Genomic DNA, 15,864 nt, shown 5'->3' with positions numbered 1-15,864 from the left:
ATCACTGCCGACGATGGTAAAGTAAAATGCCAGAAAAAGTGGCTCCAAGACTGCCGCAACGAAGAACAAAGAGGAATCGAGATCTTGCAACGGATAATCTTCGTGGAAGAAGAGATGACCACATGGCTGTCACAGCAGACGCCTGGATCGATTTGTGGACGGAGATTTGGGAATTACACCAACAGTACTCTCTCCATCAACAGGCATTGTCTCAGCTGTTGGCCCGAAAGCCCAAAGGGCCTTGGATTCAAGAATGGGAAGTAATGCAAAGACGCAATCATAAGGGCAAGCCTTTGCGGTGGCATCAGGAGAAAGACCTTTGTGCCAAACGGGGAGGATGCTGCGGACGAGAATGTCGATGCTGTGAGAAGGCGTTGGGGTCATATGCCTCATATCCTCAGCCCGATGCTACACCGGTCATAGTGTATATTTACGGTCACTGCACAGTTAACTGTGGGTGCTGTGTCCGGTTCAGGGGATTTCATAAACCTGATCCAGACTTAGTAAACGAAACGAAGGTGGTGGGAAGGACCGATAGGGAAAAATGAGAGGATATCTCCTGATGGCTTGCTTAGAACATCGGCAAGAATGGCTGTTAGTAAAGTACTGATAGAAGGGATCTGTTGGGATAAGAAGATTCATACTAGTCCGCTAGTAAAGTACATAAAAGACAGATGTTTTGCGTAACTGGTTTGAAGAGAAAATACAGTATATCAGTTAGGGACCTCTGCCCCTTAGCCCGATATCTCTACGTTCTTATTTATTCTCTAGGTGGCCAGCCTTGCTATATAATTGGTCCCCTATTGTCTATCGAGTTACTACTAGAAGATAGTATATTATTGCAATCGTATAATAAATTAATATAAGTATGCTTAGATAACTAGACAATGCTTGCAGATTGCTGCTTCATACCACGGGATTCTATATCTGCGGTTTCTGCATAGATTCACTTTACTAAACTTTGATATAAAGAAGGAAAAAGAGGATTGGATGCCGTTAGCGCGTAAAGAAGCATCTCTAGTCAAGATCCCCGGATTATTACTTCACTGTACTGATGACCTGCACGACATCCTTAGTTCTCCATGGCAGGGCCCCCACTACCAATGACGCCGTGAGCCCCCAAGCACGTCGGCCCCGAATCCCCAGCGTCGGGCCAGCCTTCCTTAACCTTTCCTTCCAACGCGGACGGCTCATCCGGTGGAGGGGTCCCAACAGCTGCAACCCGCCAGTCGCCCAGCTTCCTCCTCCGTATTAGTTACAACTTATCACTGCGCAACAGCTTTGCTTCCTCGTCGCCATTTCACTGCGAGTCTACGTCCACGGCCCAGCTGGCCGTTGAAATCTCAGCTGGGTCGTCCGCATCTCGCTCGAGCAAGGGATCCAGTCTGTCGAGCAGAGGTGTTCGAGCGGGAAGACAAAAAGATTACACCTCGTGCAAAGCTCAATGGCGATGGAGCCCCGCCGCTCCCCTCCAGAGTATTTTCTTGAGATCTTCGCGGACACCAACTCTGTCAAAGACGTGTTAAAAGGTTAGAAGCCTGCTTTCTTTTGTTTTGTTTTGCTTTGCTTTGCTTTCTTCCACATCGTGGCAAGAGGGAATCTGTACGGACCTGCGCCTGACCGTCAATATTAGGTGTCCTGAACCTCATCTTCTTCCACCGCTACTTCCCTTCGATTCGCCCCAGCACCGTTGACATCCTCGATCTCACGCTTCCGGCCATCAATGACGTGGAGCTGGAAACCCTCATTGACTCCCGTGTCACCTCTCTGGTTCGCCAACACCTCTCCTCCCCTTCAAACGCGTACGGAGGCAACGGCGTGCGAGGCCGTATTGCCGTCGAATTCTTCGAGAAAAAGCGCAGGCGCTCAGGACTCTGGTTCGGTGGGTTAGCCGGAAAGGGGGAAGAGGAGGTCTGCTGGGAAATCTGGACGCTGGATGTGACCATCGCGACCCCCAGAACAGAGTCCGGTACGCGTTATTACAGGCCCGAGAGTGCTACAACTTCCAACCCGTTTACTGACATACTTCTCAGAAAGGGCCAAGGTACGCAAGGCGATGGAGAACATGCTCCAGAAAGCCGCTTTAAAGATCCTCGCAGTCGTCAACAGGGACAAAGATCATATTCCACCCATCACGACCAGTGACGCGAATCCGTTCCCGTACCGGATTGTTCTCAATCCTCGCACAGACAGCTGGGGAAATCGGATCGGGCTATACTGATTGGCGGACGGTATCATCATGAGAATACACTCCGGTACTCCGGACGGGGCGTTGCGTGTGCAGTGCAAGCCGGTGACGATGGCGGCCTGAAATTCGGATGGCCTAATTACTCAGACAACAGGAGCATTAACATCGCTTCTACGAATGATACATCTCGCTCTCGAATCTGAAGCTCCAACTGTCAAGGCATCATTGTCGCAGGTCATCAACAAATATCGCTGCCGGTGCTGAATTTCAGAAGCCAAATTACAACCTAACATATCCTATCTCGCAGAAACAACATCCAAAAGACTTAGGAAACTGCACTATCCCTCATCAACCCCCTCTCTTCGCATCCAACCAAAGGAACAGACACTGTCCCAATGGAGTACTATCCCTCCAGAACCCATTTCCGTACCCATCACACTTTCCTCTACAGCTACTCCTCTATCAAAGAGAGGACAAGAGGGCGCTCTCCTAGTGGAGGAGTAGCCTATTGAGCCATTTGGCTCCCATGAACACGGAGAATCCATACACGCGCCACAATAAAAGAATCCAGGTCAAGTACATGTGGAAATTCTCAGATTCTCAACGCTGGTCTCCATGCTTCCTGGGAGCAGCTCTTAAGTCGAGTGAGGCTTCGTGGCAGCGTCAGCCTGGGCCCTGAGGTTCGCCGAGGTCGATCCGCTGATGAAGAAGCGGGAGAACAGGGGCTGGAGGAAGGAGTGGAAGAGGAGTTGAGCGCCGCTGAAAAAAAAATTTCCGTCAGACATCATTCCTGAAAGGAGTGACAGCGCTGTACATAGAACAGGACTTACTTGAACTGAGGAAGCGACATCCAGAGAACCAGGACGAACTTGAAAAGGTAGTAAAATGCTTTGTTTTGGTTAGTTTCGCTACCTGTGTCCGACTTCTCGTCACTGTCAAGGGACCAACTTACGGAACCAGTAAGGAGCGTTGATAGCGCTCTCAACGACGGCCAGGAAGGCGTACACCACCCAGTACTGTAGTTACATTGACGCATGTGATCAGTTACCCGTTCATGTCACGTGGAGCATCTAGCGGATGGACCGCCCGGATGATAATGGTATGTTGTTGTCAGGCAGGCAGATAGTTTACTTACCGTCAACCACTGTCATTCATCACAAGACACAGTCAGCAGGATTGTTCAGAAGATCAGAGGAAAGAAGGGAGGGTTTAACGAGAGTGTTATCTCTTACCTGAGTATCATCAGCCGTGCCAGTGGTGAAGAGCGCATGGAGAGAGTAGTATCCCGGGATAACGAAACCGGCGAGGTTAACCAGGAACTCGCCCGCAATGTTGAAGAAGACGAAGAAGAAGTAGATGCCGACAACACCGAGGAAGGCGTAGACCTTGGGGACGGAGGTCTGTCTCTCGAGGTTGTTGAGGATAGGGTACCGGGAGAGCTAGATGCGACATCAGAATCATCAGCATTGGAGTTTTTCAATAGCAGCAGCAATAGTAATTAATAATAACGACAATGATAGATAATGATATCGATTAGAAAAAAGAAACAGAGCAGGAAAAGAAAGAACAAACAAACCTCCTTGTCAATCTGAGCTATGTAGTGCTGTGCACGATCCTGAAAGGTGGCCATTTCGGAAAGATGTTTTCCTCAGAAAGACTTTTGAAATGTAGTCTTGTATTGTTGATAGTAAAAGGATAAAATAGAGTAAAGGAAACTGTCAACTGCAAGAAAAAAAAAAGGTTGGTAGAAATTGTAGGAAGGCAACGAAAAGGAAAAAAAATGAGATTTATTTATTATGGAAATGGAGAACGCGAAGCTGCAGCAACGTTAGCTTAGCGGTGAAGATGGATCCAAGTTCAGAAACGGAACTTGGGAGGAATGACGGAACGGCGGGAACAGTAAGTGTTCTGTTTGGTCACGTGATGGTCCATGACGTATGCTAACTTGTGTCCCCGACGACTTGCTGGTCTGGGCTGAAATCTCCGGTAACGGCCATTGGTGACGGCTACGACGGAGTCATGCATACAGTATGGAGTACTCCATACGGAGTACATGTGACAAGTCTCCATTATTAGGACTGTCAGGAAGGCAAGGTATAGTAGATCTAGTATTGCTGAGTCTACAGACCTGCGTAGCATGTAAGGAGTACTGTACGGTACTGTACAATAATACCTGTTATCTGCCTCTTTCAAACCTACAATAATAGATATATCTCAGTACAATATGTGAAATCACAGAAGGGCTTTAAAGAAGGGAGAGGGAGGGGAAGAAGAATTTGACCACTCCCTTTCGAAGATCAGGAAGCTCGAAGATCAGCTGCTCAAGCTTTACCTTAAGTACAACCTAGTTGCCTTAGGTACCTACACAAGATAGAGCAAGTTTGTTGTTGAGACATTCTTTCAGACACAATCTGATTTCAGACTAAGAACGACACTGAGTTGCACTTTCATACTCGCTGTCCATAATACATCCAACAAACATGACGTTTTGCGGTTAGAAAAGACTAAGGTCGATTCCAAACACAAAAATAATACGTAAATCTTGTCCTGATCTAGTAAAAAAAAACCCGCCGCCAATGAAAAGAAAAAGAAAATAAAACAATTCCTGGTTTTTGAATCGATCTCGGCAACTTTTGCCGTAGCCATCACCCAACACTCCGTTGCCTGCCATGGGACTCGATTAAACGCCTTTCCATATGATCAAGGGAAATACAATAGCATAGGTAACGACGTCAGAAGCCAGAAAGGGGGAAAAGATACAAGCTTTTTCGTTATCAAGAGGAAGCTTGAAACGGAGGGTTGTGTATGTACTGTATCTAGAAAAGTTCTTCAACCCCGTCGACCGAGCAGTGAGAGTGCCACTGTTTTCACTCCTCATCACTCATGGCATCTCCATTTGCTGCATTACCACCGTCTTTATTACTGTTGTGGAATGTGAGTTTCAGTTTTGGCTGTCCCGGCGCAGGAGTTCCATTGCCGGAAACAGCGGTCGTCGATACGCCGTCAGCCGTAGAGGAACCCACATCATCGAAATCAGCGAACTCAGGATGCTCCTGAGTCTGTTTCTTCAGTTCGGCAACAGCCGTGGCCTAGTACTTTGTTAGCAAATTGCATCAACTTCAAACGTATATGCAAATGCATAGCTTACCTCAATATTATTTGCATCCGAGAAGAGAACGCTTCCATCTTCGTTATAGGTCCTGGCATTTTGACAGAGGAGATGGATGTCGTCCCGGAACTCCTTGAGACTCTGATACTCTTCACGATTGATCTTCTTCTTGATCATGTCCATCGCGATCGGGTTCTGGATGATCATGTAATAGTCTGGATACTGGGACTTGGGCGGTGGCTTCATGAACGGTTCGATGATCGACCGAGTGACGGGTTCATCATCACTATCGTCCGAGTCGGGCGGAATCTCTTCCTCCAGTTCGATTAGCTTCTGGTATACATTATTCAAAATCTTTTGCAGGGTGGCCCGGTCCGCGCTGCTTAGAGTATCCACAGGCTTGGCCGGTTTGCCCTTCTTCCGTTTGGCAGGAGGAGTCTCATCGACCAGGTCATCCGCCTTGCGCTTGGGCGCGGGCCCCTTGCGGCGCTTCTTCGGCTGAGGGGTCTCTGAACTTTCACGAGATGGCTCCGGTGACGACTCAAGGCCCTGTGCCCTCCGCATACGTTTTTCTTTGTTGAGACGGCGCCGTTCAAGCTTCGCTTCCTTCCTGGCAATCGCGTCTTCGATGGTGTCATCGTCGGCGTCCACCGCCATGAGCCACTGCTCCTCCGTGAGGCCGTCGTCATACCTAGTGACCTTACGCTCGCGAGCACCGCGGCCGGCGTACTCTTCGACTTCGTTTTCGACAGGATTATCTTCCGTCAGATAGATGTCAGGAAGTTCATCCTCTCCCATGAGACGGGGCAGTGGACGACCGGGGCCGTAGGGATCATTCTTGTTTCGCTCTTGGTCAATCCGCTGGAAGATTGCCAACTCTTCCTCAGATCGAGCCATGATTTCATTAAGGTCATCATCGTCCATCTCATCTTGATCGCCAATCTGGTCAGCAGCCTCGGCTGTTTCCAAAAGCGTTCGGAGTAAGGCATCCCGCTCTTCATTCGTCGACTTGTTGTCAAACTTTCCAGCCTGAATAACCTTGCCATCCATATCCAGCTTGAACTGAGCACGTTCCAGAATCTTCTCTTCAACCGAGTTAGAGCTGATCAGACGGAGGATTCGGACTTCATTCTTTTGGCCGATACGGTGAGCACGATCTTGAGCCTGCAAATCCTGGTGAGGGTTCCAGTCGGAATCGTAAATGATGACCGTATCAGCGCTCTGCAGGTTGAGACCAAGACCACCGGCACGAGTGGAAAGCAGGAAACAGAAGTACTCGGAGTTGGGGTCGTTGAATACTTTCAGCAAGTCGGACCGGTCATCTGACTTGGTCGAACCATCCAGACGCAAGTACTTGAGTCCTCGAAAGCGTAAGAAGTCCTCCATAATGTTCATGATTTGCGTCATCTGGAAGAACATCAAAACACGATGTCCCGTGGCGCGGAACTTGGGGAGGATGCGGTCGAGGAGCTCAAATTTTCCAGCAGTGCGCCAAATCAGATCGTTGGTGGCCCTTCCGGGGTTCATTTGATCCTCAACAGGTTCAAAAACGAAGGGATGGTTGCAAAGTTTCCGGAGTTGCATAAGCATGTTGCTGAGACCCCGCATACCGGTCTTTCCACCCTTCCCATCGCTGACAACCATCTTGTTGTGAGTGACGAGTTGCTTGTAGAGCTTCGCCTGCAAGGCAGAAAAGCGACATTTGATGACCCGCTCCTGCTTGTCGGGCAGATCCTTCTCGACATCTTTCTTCAGACGTCTGAGCAAGAAGGGCCGAAGGACCTTGTGGAGACGACGGATAACGAGCAACTGCTCTTCTTCCGTCAGTTCCATCCGGTCTTGTCCACCAGTGTTGGCAAACGGAGTATTGAACCATTCGTCGAACGACTTGACCGATTTAAAGATACTCGGCAAGACGAAGTTCAGAAGCGCCCACAACTCGGGAAGGTTGTTTTGCAGCGGAGTTCCGGTCAAGATCAGACGATACCGGCTGGTATAGTATTGGGTCAACGTGCTGCTCAACTTCGACTGGGAGTTCTTCATGCGATGACCCTCGTCGACAATCATGTGCTGCCATTTCACCTTGCACAGGAGTGGACGGTCCTTGATGATGTATTCATAGGTGGTCAGAAGGACCTGAAAATTGCCGTAACGAATAGCCTGTGCCTGCTGCTTTCGGGCGTTTGGCGGGCCTTTGTAGACGATCCTGGTGACAGATGGAGCCCACTTTTCAAACTCGAGGTTCCAGTTGGTGAGTGTGCTAAGGGGCACAATGACGAGGAAAGGACCGTTGTTCTTCTTGACCTCGATGAGGTAGGTGAGTAAACTGATGGTCTGGATGGTCTTGCCCAGACCCATCTCGTCTGCCAAGATACCGTTCAGGTTGTTGTTGTAGAGTGAGATCATCCACTGGAGACCCTTCAGCTGGTACTCCTTCAACGTACCACCTACCAGGATCGAAGGCTGCTGTGTGACCTCCTCCTTGATACGGTGCGCGACGGAATAGTAATCAATCTTGCGCCCGCCACCTTCTTCGTCGTTACTGTCATACTCCGACTCATCGTCGGAATCGAACCGCTTGTCGTCTCCATATTTCTCTGCCTGAGTACGCTGCTGCTCTTTGACCGACGCAGCCAGCTGTTTGAGGAAGCCGTCGGTCTGTTTGAGCAGATGAGAAATACGAGAATCCTTAGCCTGTCCCAAGAGCTTGAGATACGTCTCCTCGTCGTTCGCCTTGAGAGCCTGGAGACGCTGCTTCGCGGTTCGCTCAACGCGCTTCTGTTCCTCACGCTCCATGTGCTGGTGGTGCTGCAACATCATTCGTCCCAGTTTCTGCATTCGGGCGCGCTGCTGGTTGGCAGCATTCTGGACTTCCACACTATGATTGAGGATTGCTTGCAGCTGATCGTACTGCTTCCTCTTCTCTCGTGTTTCTCGTGCATCGCGCTGCTGTTTCTCAAGCTTCTCGGTGATTCGGGCTTCCCGCAACGACTGCTTCTTAATGCGACGGTGATTGGAGCGATTAGCAGTCATACCCAGATTATCGTAGTGGAACATCTCATGCTGAATCTGCCGGCGAAACAGCCTTTGCTTTGGCAGCAGATTGAGCATCTTATATTCAATGAGAGCCTTGAGCTTCAGGGAATCATCAGCATTGGGAGTCTCGCTCTTGCTCATGTCCCATACGCCAAGATTGGCAGGAAGCTTGGCCAGCTCGGCCTTCCGGGTCATGATCTTATTATACAGGAGCTGTTCCCTGTCTTCACGAACTTGTTCCAGATCGATGCCAACAGGGAACAAGCTCGGTATACGCAAGCGGTTAGCTCGAATGGAATGATCGGCGTAACTGATCGTCTTCGGTAATGAATCATATGGGGACTGGAAGCTCTCGTAAAAATTTTTGGGCGGTGCTTCCTTCTCCGTCGAATCGGCGGCCTGTTCAGCACGGTTCTGGGCCGCGCTGTCAAGGACAGTCTCTGCGGTCGCATTATTGTCCGCAGGAGTAGTCGATTGGGGTTTCTTAGCACCAAACAGCTGTTGCTGGATTTTAGGTGGGATGGCCACATTCTTGGACAGCATCTTGAATGCGACAATCTGGGTTCTCAGTGTGGCCAGCTGCTCGGGCGAGAAGTTCCCTGTAGGCGCCGGGGTACCCTTCTGAGCAGGCGCCGAAGGTGGCTGCCCCGAAGGCGCCGACTGACTTCCACTGGCTGTTGCATTTGGCTCTTGAGTCGCACTCGTGGCGGAGGCGACTGAGCCACTTCGGCCTAAATGAGTTGCGAACAGGACGTCAGTCAAGAAACGAAAAACATATCAATATTATTTCCAGGTGCGAGAGCACTTACCATTGACGCCATTGGGACCAGCATCAGCGGCCGAGCCATTCAGCTGCTGCAACTGCTGTTGACGTTGCTGCGCCTGAAGCTGTTGTTGCGCAAACTGTCGTTGTTTCTGGTAAACCTGCTGGCGTTGGACAGCGGAGAGAAGGTTATGGGCCTTGAGGTACTCCGGGTCGTCATGGCGCACGCCCTGTTCTTGCATCTGGCGAAATTTCTGAAGCCATGTTAGCGCATGTCATCCGTCGTGAGAATGTACTCTGCGACGTGTCGAGAATGATGAGGATGACAGGAGAGGGTGGGGAGGGGTTTTGAGGGCTGACAGTCTTCTGGGTGGAGGGAGGCTGGTTGAAAGGGAACGGAAAGTACTCACCTGGTAGACCTCTTGGACGTGCTGCTGGGTCAAGTTTGGCGGCAAGCTCATGTTGCCAGTTCCCATATTGGGGACCGACTGGATCGAAGCCATCGTCTAGCGTGAGCTTGCCTTATTTCTTTCTATTCATAGGCGGGGAGAACGCCGAGACTCGAGTGAATCGCGGTAACCGTTACTGGGGAGATGATGGGAACACGCGTCAGGTGAGCTCAACGGCGTGAGCTCGTCGCGCTGTGATGGAGAGGTTACGCGCACTTCGATTGATATGGCGGTATGGAGCGCTCCCTCTAAAGATGGATGCGACACGCAGCGACGCTGGATTTGATGCTTGGCAGATGGAAGGCCCGTGATCGCCGGGTCGGGGGAGTGGAGGTGACACAGGGGAACAGGTGGCGATGAGGGTGACCAGCGAAATCGCGATGAAGAGCGATGGCGGTCGGGCCAGAGGGCCCCAAGAAGAAAGTGTCGCGTTGGGAGGGCGCGTTGAAAGCTTGGACGGATGAAATGGGGATGGAGGGAGAAGGCTTTCGCGACTCTCCGTGGTGGTCGGTGAACCTGGCTGTGCCTGTACGAGAGGGAAGGAAGGCGGCGAGACGTTGAAAGAAGATTTGGCGCTATGCACGTGCCTTATTCTTCTGCTGACTCAGCAGACCCTCCAGGCAGTGGCGGCATGCAGCGATTCGGATTCTGATTGGGCGGCGAACCCGTGACCAGAAGAGAGCGCGCGCCAGGCACCTAATTTACACACCTCAGGTATCTAACGAGGCAGATCCTTCATCAAGGCCTGTTCTTCTCCAGGTCTAATGCATCGTGATCCACTGCTATTTCTGTTTGTGGTCTGTTCTATATAGCCACTCAGCTCCCTCCCAGAAGAGATAAGGCCATGGCTTACCTAGTCTAACCAGCAATATCCTCCTAGCCATTTACCTTATCTGCTACACGGATATCCACCTCCATAAGGACATTCTCCCTATCCACCGCCGCTAGGTTACTATCCTCTATAGCAACAGGGTTCTTACAGTCACCTTCCTGCTCCCCCGGCTCCCCTGGCTCCCCTGGCTCCAGACAGTGGTCCACCCTCTTCAGACTATCCATATGCACACCATCTTTTTTTTTTTTTGCAACAACCAGATGACTTAGCACCTGTTTTTATCCACCAAATTTATGACGTCTGCCCACGCCTGTTAGCAAGGGTATACAGACTGGCAAATGGTTATATTAGCAAGGGATATATGTACATTAGTGATGGAGGTACCTATTAGTGAGGGAGACGCATATTAGTAAAGGATATTGTGAGAATTATGGAAAAATATAGGTAGGGACTCCGCCTGAAAAGCAGACCTTATAAAGAGGAAAAGTTCCTCTAAGATAAACATTTCTATTTTCTGCTACATTACACCTACAGCTGAGAGCTAAACATAAGATCATAACTAGGGTAAGACCATACAGAAAACCATAACCTCCATTGCGCAACCATCAGCATCTTACGCAGACAAAGACACCAAAACAAAAGCCAAATGATGGACCAGCCACAGCATTATTGTTTATAAAAATACGTAAATGCGAAAGGCTCAACCTGTCGCGTTATGGAGCTACTCACGCATCGTAAGTCCCAACCAGGTTTCTTTTTGGCGGGATAGGAGGCGGCGGTTTCTTTGCACGAGAGGGAATAGGTGGCGGCGGAGCTTTCTTGCCTACACTGACACTGTTTACCGTAGTAGAACTTGGGGTTCGCGAGAAGGCACTGCCTTGAGAAGTCGCAGGAGAGGCTGATCTCTCATCATACGGGCTGCCAGAATCATCTGGCGTGTCAACAATGCTGACTGGTCGAAGGGAGGTGCGAGCTGTTCGAATCGAGAGAGTCTCGCTGGAAATACGACTTGACACTTGGGACGTAGCGGGCGACGGATCCCCCCGTATCTGGGTAGGTCCTTCGAAGGTGGGGGCCCTGTTAAGGATAGGTCGCTGGAAACTCGAATCGGAGGAGAATTCTCTAGAGTGCGCAGTATTCGATCGAGGACGACCAGCACGGCGTCCATTGGGTGTCTGCGCTTGAGATTGACTACTTCTTTTTACATCAATATCAGAAAGCCTTTCCATAAGCTTTTCTCAGAGGTACTCACGCTGCGGGCCAGTCCTTCTTCAGCTGAAGAAGGACTTCGCGACATCTCTCGTGGAAATTCAGCTCCGCGTCCAAGAATGCCGTAAGGTCGGCGATGCTGTCGACCTCTGCATCCTTGATATCCTGCATTCGACGGTAAACGTCTTCGTTCGCCTCTTCATATTTCGCCTTCTGAGATCTGAATTCCTCCTCCACTCGGAAATCTTCCTTCTTTGCTTTCTGCATTTTCGCCAAAGCAGCATCGTAGGCAAGGCGGCGGTTCTCGAGCTTCTTGCGGGCAGCCTTGAGGAAGGAAACAAAATTTAGGTCAGATATCTGCCAATTAAGTCGAAAAGGCGGATCCCATACCTGATAGTCCTTCATTTGAGCGAGAGATCGTTCTAACGACTCAAGCCAGCTTGATGTCGCCTGCACAATGTAGCTCTCTTGCATCCGTGCCAGACGTTCGTGCGTCCTTCCACACACTGATTGGATGATGAGCATCTAGAATATTCAGGTAAGCTGGGTGCTGTGGCCGATGCTTACATATCAGGCATTGTCCAAATTCCGAATTCGAGTCAAAATCTTCTCCATGGTTGACCATACAGCTGCCCAGGTGGGCAATAGGAAGGGTTTTCTCCTTATCGTCTCCCTCGCTGCGCTTCGATATGGCTTTTATATATGCGGTCATGGATTTATGCAATCGTTCCATCCCTTGACAAATGTCAATCTTGGTTGAAGCAGGACAAGAATCATCTCTCTCTCACCTTCATGTCGGAGGTTCATTTCCGCCTCCAAGGCTTTGAAATCCTCCGACAGATTTGTCTTGGCTTCTCCGCCCATCCTCTCCCCTGCCCATTGCTTGAAACGATCGAGTTTCCTATTCATGTTGTTGATTTGGACGTGGATTGTTTTCGCGGAAATGGGCCTTTGCCGCAACACAGACCTTGTGCGCGGCCTTAAGAATGAAGTAATAGTTGCGAGCTTTGGAGCGCCCCAGAATAGACAAAATTCGATAAGAATGGAAAGTTCTCAAGAGCTCGTCACCATTGGAAATCTCGGCGGCAATAGTATGGGGAAAGAGGGTTTCAAGCCTTGAGTCAAGATTGTGACTTGGAGGGCGATTACAAAATTAATGATAAAAAAAGAACCAAGATGGCGTCTGTTTCCGGGGGGCCGGACTCTCAAAGGAATGAGGAGCGGCACGCTGCCCACGTTTGACAGACAAGACAAGCAACCCCAATCAGAAAATAATCTGGAGGGGGTTGGGAAAGAGTTCGAGGAGGCGCCACACAAGCTCTGGAGAGCTCGTAGCCGCCATCCAAAGTCCCTTCCTCGGCGGCAAGCCAGACTCTTATTATTCAGACAAGATCCCTACCACTCCGTACGGAGCAGTCTTCAATACCGTGGATACCTAGGCCCAGTCGGATCGATCGAGGACAGTGGGTTGACAGGCAAGCCAGCGAGGCTCAGCAGTTTCTCTTTTCACGCCAGTACCTTTGACCCTAGGATTTCCACCAAGCGCTAAGTCGCAGGAGACTTGTGATAGGTGAGTCAAAACCCTTGTTACCCCAACACAGTCATCCTTCTGCCTCTTGCAAGGATGCGCGGCAGCTGGAGTCGCACAGTCAGATCACTCCACCAGTCTGGGCCGGTGGCGGGCGACATGACACCATGGTGCGCGACACGCGTTCCCTGTCCCGCAGTGGATCTCTCGGACACAGCCTTCACTGCTTCAGGCTGGAAGACTTGGTATCGTCCACACCCCTCAGAATCTATCCCTTAGCGTAAGTCCGTAATATGTCGATCTATATTCAGCAAATAATCCCAATGGTAAATCACCCAATTGTGGGAACCCTGAGTAATAATGGAAAGGGGACTTTTGATGTGACTAGCTTAGTCAGCGCGGATTGCAAAAATAGGTAATATGGGCGGAAGCCCGCTGGAAAGTAGATTATAAAAAGTATATGGTAGGTACCTAGGTTTGGGGTCCAGAAGTCCCGTTATTTTCTCTTCAAAAAAGTTCGAGGAGCATGTCTTTTTGTATGAAACATGGTTATATTACAGAGCCCAAGGTTGCTCTATCCGGATTGAATTCGACTCAGACAGCCACTTTGTTATCTTATCGCCTTTTCGTAGTTAGATAAGCTTACTGTAGGTCAGCTATTTTCTTTAGTGAGGGTAATCACTACGTAGATACTTCTACGAGCATTACCTTTTCTTCTTCATTTTTGACCCCCTTTTTTTTCAGACTTTGGTTGCAGCATTACTTGTCAGAGGCTAGCCAATGCTAGTGAATTGGCTAGCGAAACTGGGACTGTACAAACATTAAACGACGTAGTACTCCGATGTTGTCCTGAGAAAATACCCGGAGTAAAGGACTGTCCAGAATCTAAATTTAATGAACAGATTGTACATGCATGCTGAATATTAGCCCTACTCCTGGATAATTACAAGTAATCAGTTCCCAAGAAACTACTCATCTTATACGGAGCCTGTTTGAGGAATGTCCCTCAACAAGCCGTCCGCGGGATCAGAGCCCAGTTCTCCAGCATTGAGTTGCTCCCTGGCCATCATGGCATCAAATTTATCCCAGTCGATGAGATCATCCAGAGAGACATCGTTCTCTGGGAGAACTGCAGCGTCCAGCCGAGACTGCCAAAGACCAACCAGCTGATTGGAGTCATCAAACTCAAGCGGAGGTGTTGGATCATCGTTTTCCACCCCCTCACGACCAATCTCCCCTCCATTGTTCTTTTCTTCCCGTATAGTTCGAGCATACTGCCCAGGCGTGATGCCGGCGATTTTCTTAAATACCCGATGGAAGTGGCTCGGGGTGAGGTTCGCCTCCGCTGCCAGCTCTTGTAGTTTAGGTCTCTGGCCCGATGAGACGGCGGCAGCGATAGTGTCGCGTGCTCGTTGGACCACTCGAACCTGGGGATCGTCCCTCACATGGAGGTGAGGAGTACAGCGCTTGCACGGACGGAACCCCGCTGCTTCCGCCTGCGCCGGAGTGTCAAAGAACTCGATATTTGCACGACGGGCGAGGCGTGCCGGGCACGAGGGGCGGCAGTATATACGTGTTGACCGAACTGCGTACACAAAGGTATTGGCTGAAGCATCTCGAGTGGTCACTGCCCGCCAGCGTGCTGCCGCGGAGGTCGAGGTGGAAGCATGGCATGGCGCAAGAGGGAGATAGGAACGGGCATGGTTTCGAATCGTGGGATTCTGTATAACTGTCATCTGCGCATCGATGACATTGTTGATTCCGCAACAGTATTTAATTGAATGCAGAAAAAAAAAAGGGCTGTTACGGAGTACTCTTAGAATGCAGGTCAGATGGGAGAATCCAGAGGCTTATACATCAACATGAGAGCCCGTTCTGGCCTCTCCGCGGCGTCTCTGATTGGTCACTTTGAGAGCAGTCATACGCCACATACCATAGAAGGCAACTTTGAAAGAATTCCTTTGCGCGACAATCATTAATATTCATTAATTAGTGAGATGTGTACTAACTACGATGTTAGCCCCCTATATGTGCGGGATCCAACCCGGATATGACGAATATGAGCCAGGATCTGGACTGGATCCTATATAAAATGGTAGAAACAACTGAAGTCGGAAATCAGAGTTCATAGTATTTGTGTCTCCCTAAAGATAAGGAAAGTAGCTCAATCTGAATGAAAGTATTATTTGAGTGCTTTAACGATTGCAATATCCACTATCACTATCACAATGGCCGCAAGAATAACAGCCACTGTATGGGGTAGTTAAAATCAGAGATTTAAACTTCGACCCTTCTATCGGACGTTCGTGACCAGTCTGAATCGCCATAGAACGCACTTATAAAACTTACAACATCTATGGGAGCTCTCTCTGGCAGTGGTTCATCTGGAGGCCGTGGCGCTTCACGAAAATATATGACTCGGAGTTGATGGCATTTTGATTTGCCATGTCGGGCCCGTTTCGACATCTGATAATTGTCCTGGTCCCTGGCATAAGCAAAATTAAAAATATCAAGCACTTCGCTAGCATCAAATGGATAATACTTTGGAATTCTCTGTACTCAGTAGGGACATGATGTTGATCACGTGACGACATGAAGGCTCGAGACAACTTGCCGCTTTCTACGGAGTACTCCGTATTAAGGTTATTTAATTGGCTCGCTTAACAGGTGCCAGTGAATCACCTACGCACGGACCACTAAGCCAAAGGCATAAATATCTCCCATCCCCCCAGCTCTTTTGATTTTTTTCT

The 15,864-nt window shown here is 49.7% G+C and overlaps 7 protein-coding genes across 7 annotated transcripts; 2 read left to right on the top strand and 5 right to left on the bottom strand.

Annotated features, from left to right (window-relative positions):
- Positions 1-26: 26 nt before the first annotated feature.
- VTN77DRAFT_837 (uncharacterized protein) lies at positions 27-548 on the top strand (the record flags this gene model as incomplete). The annotated part of the gene is made up of 1 exon (XM_069424860.1): positions 27-548. One exon carries the CDS (start codon positions 27-29, stop codon positions 546-548), a length of 522 nt encoding a protein of 173 aa, XP_069280318.1.
- Positions 549-1,444: 896 nt separating this feature from the next.
- Positions 1,445-2,221, top strand: VTN77DRAFT_836 (uncharacterized protein; the record flags this gene model as incomplete). Its single annotated transcript, XM_069424849.1, has 3 exons — positions 1,445-1,529; positions 1,634-1,969; positions 2,034-2,221. 3 exons carry the CDS (start codon positions 1,445-1,447, stop codon positions 2,219-2,221), a joined length of 609 nt encoding a protein of 202 aa, XP_069280317.1.
- Positions 2,222-2,823: 602 nt separating this feature from the next.
- VTN77DRAFT_835 (uncharacterized protein) lies at positions 2,824-3,818 on the bottom strand (the record flags this gene model as incomplete). The annotated part of the gene is made up of 6 exons (XM_069424838.1): positions 2,824-2,947; positions 3,019-3,076; positions 3,141-3,204; positions 3,324-3,332; positions 3,421-3,627; positions 3,765-3,818. 6 exons carry the CDS (start codon positions 3,816-3,818, stop codon positions 2,824-2,826), a joined length of 516 nt encoding a protein of 171 aa, XP_069280316.1.
- Positions 3,819-3,836: 18 nt separating this feature from the next.
- Positions 3,837-4,243, bottom strand: VTN77DRAFT_834 (uncharacterized protein; the record flags this gene model as incomplete). The annotated part of the gene is made up of 2 exons (XM_069424827.1): positions 3,837-4,005; positions 4,059-4,243. 2 exons carry the CDS (start codon positions 4,241-4,243, stop codon positions 3,837-3,839), a joined length of 354 nt encoding a protein of 117 aa, XP_069280315.1.
- An 812-nt stretch (positions 4,244-5,055) lies between these two features.
- On the bottom strand, positions 5,056-9,572 carry VTN77DRAFT_833 (uncharacterized protein; the record flags this gene model as incomplete). The annotated part of the gene is made up of 4 exons (XM_069424816.1): positions 5,056-5,277; positions 5,337-9,064; positions 9,143-9,350; positions 9,507-9,572. 4 exons carry the CDS (start codon positions 9,570-9,572, stop codon positions 5,056-5,058), a joined length of 4,224 nt encoding a protein of 1,407 aa, XP_069280314.1.
- Positions 9,573-11,102: 1,530 nt separating this feature from the next.
- Positions 11,103-12,495, bottom strand: VTN77DRAFT_832 (uncharacterized protein; the record flags this gene model as incomplete). Its single annotated transcript, XM_069424805.1, has 5 exons — positions 11,103-11,568; positions 11,630-11,910; positions 11,977-12,092; positions 12,154-12,321; positions 12,375-12,495. 5 exons carry the CDS (start codon positions 12,493-12,495, stop codon positions 11,103-11,105), a joined length of 1,152 nt encoding a protein of 383 aa, XP_069280313.1.
- Positions 12,496-14,091: 1,596 nt separating this feature from the next.
- On the bottom strand, positions 14,092-14,850 carry VTN77DRAFT_831 (uncharacterized protein; the record flags this gene model as incomplete). The annotated part of the gene is made up of 1 exon (XM_069424794.1): positions 14,092-14,850. One exon carries the CDS (start codon positions 14,848-14,850, stop codon positions 14,092-14,094), a length of 759 nt encoding a protein of 252 aa, XP_069280312.1.
- Positions 14,851-15,864: the final 1,014 nt, after the last annotated feature.

Source organism: Rasamsonia byssochlamydoides (assembly GCF_041956645.1).
Source record: "Rasamsonia byssochlamydoides strain NRRL 3658 unplaced genomic scaffold VTN77scaffold_11, whole genome shotgun sequence".
In the NCBI taxonomy this organism is placed as follows: domain Eukaryota; kingdom Fungi; phylum Ascomycota; class Eurotiomycetes; order Eurotiales; family Trichocomaceae; genus Rasamsonia; species Rasamsonia byssochlamydoides.
The sequence above is the reverse complement of the archived record's forward strand: the minus strand, read 5'-3'. Positions and strand labels throughout refer to the sequence as shown.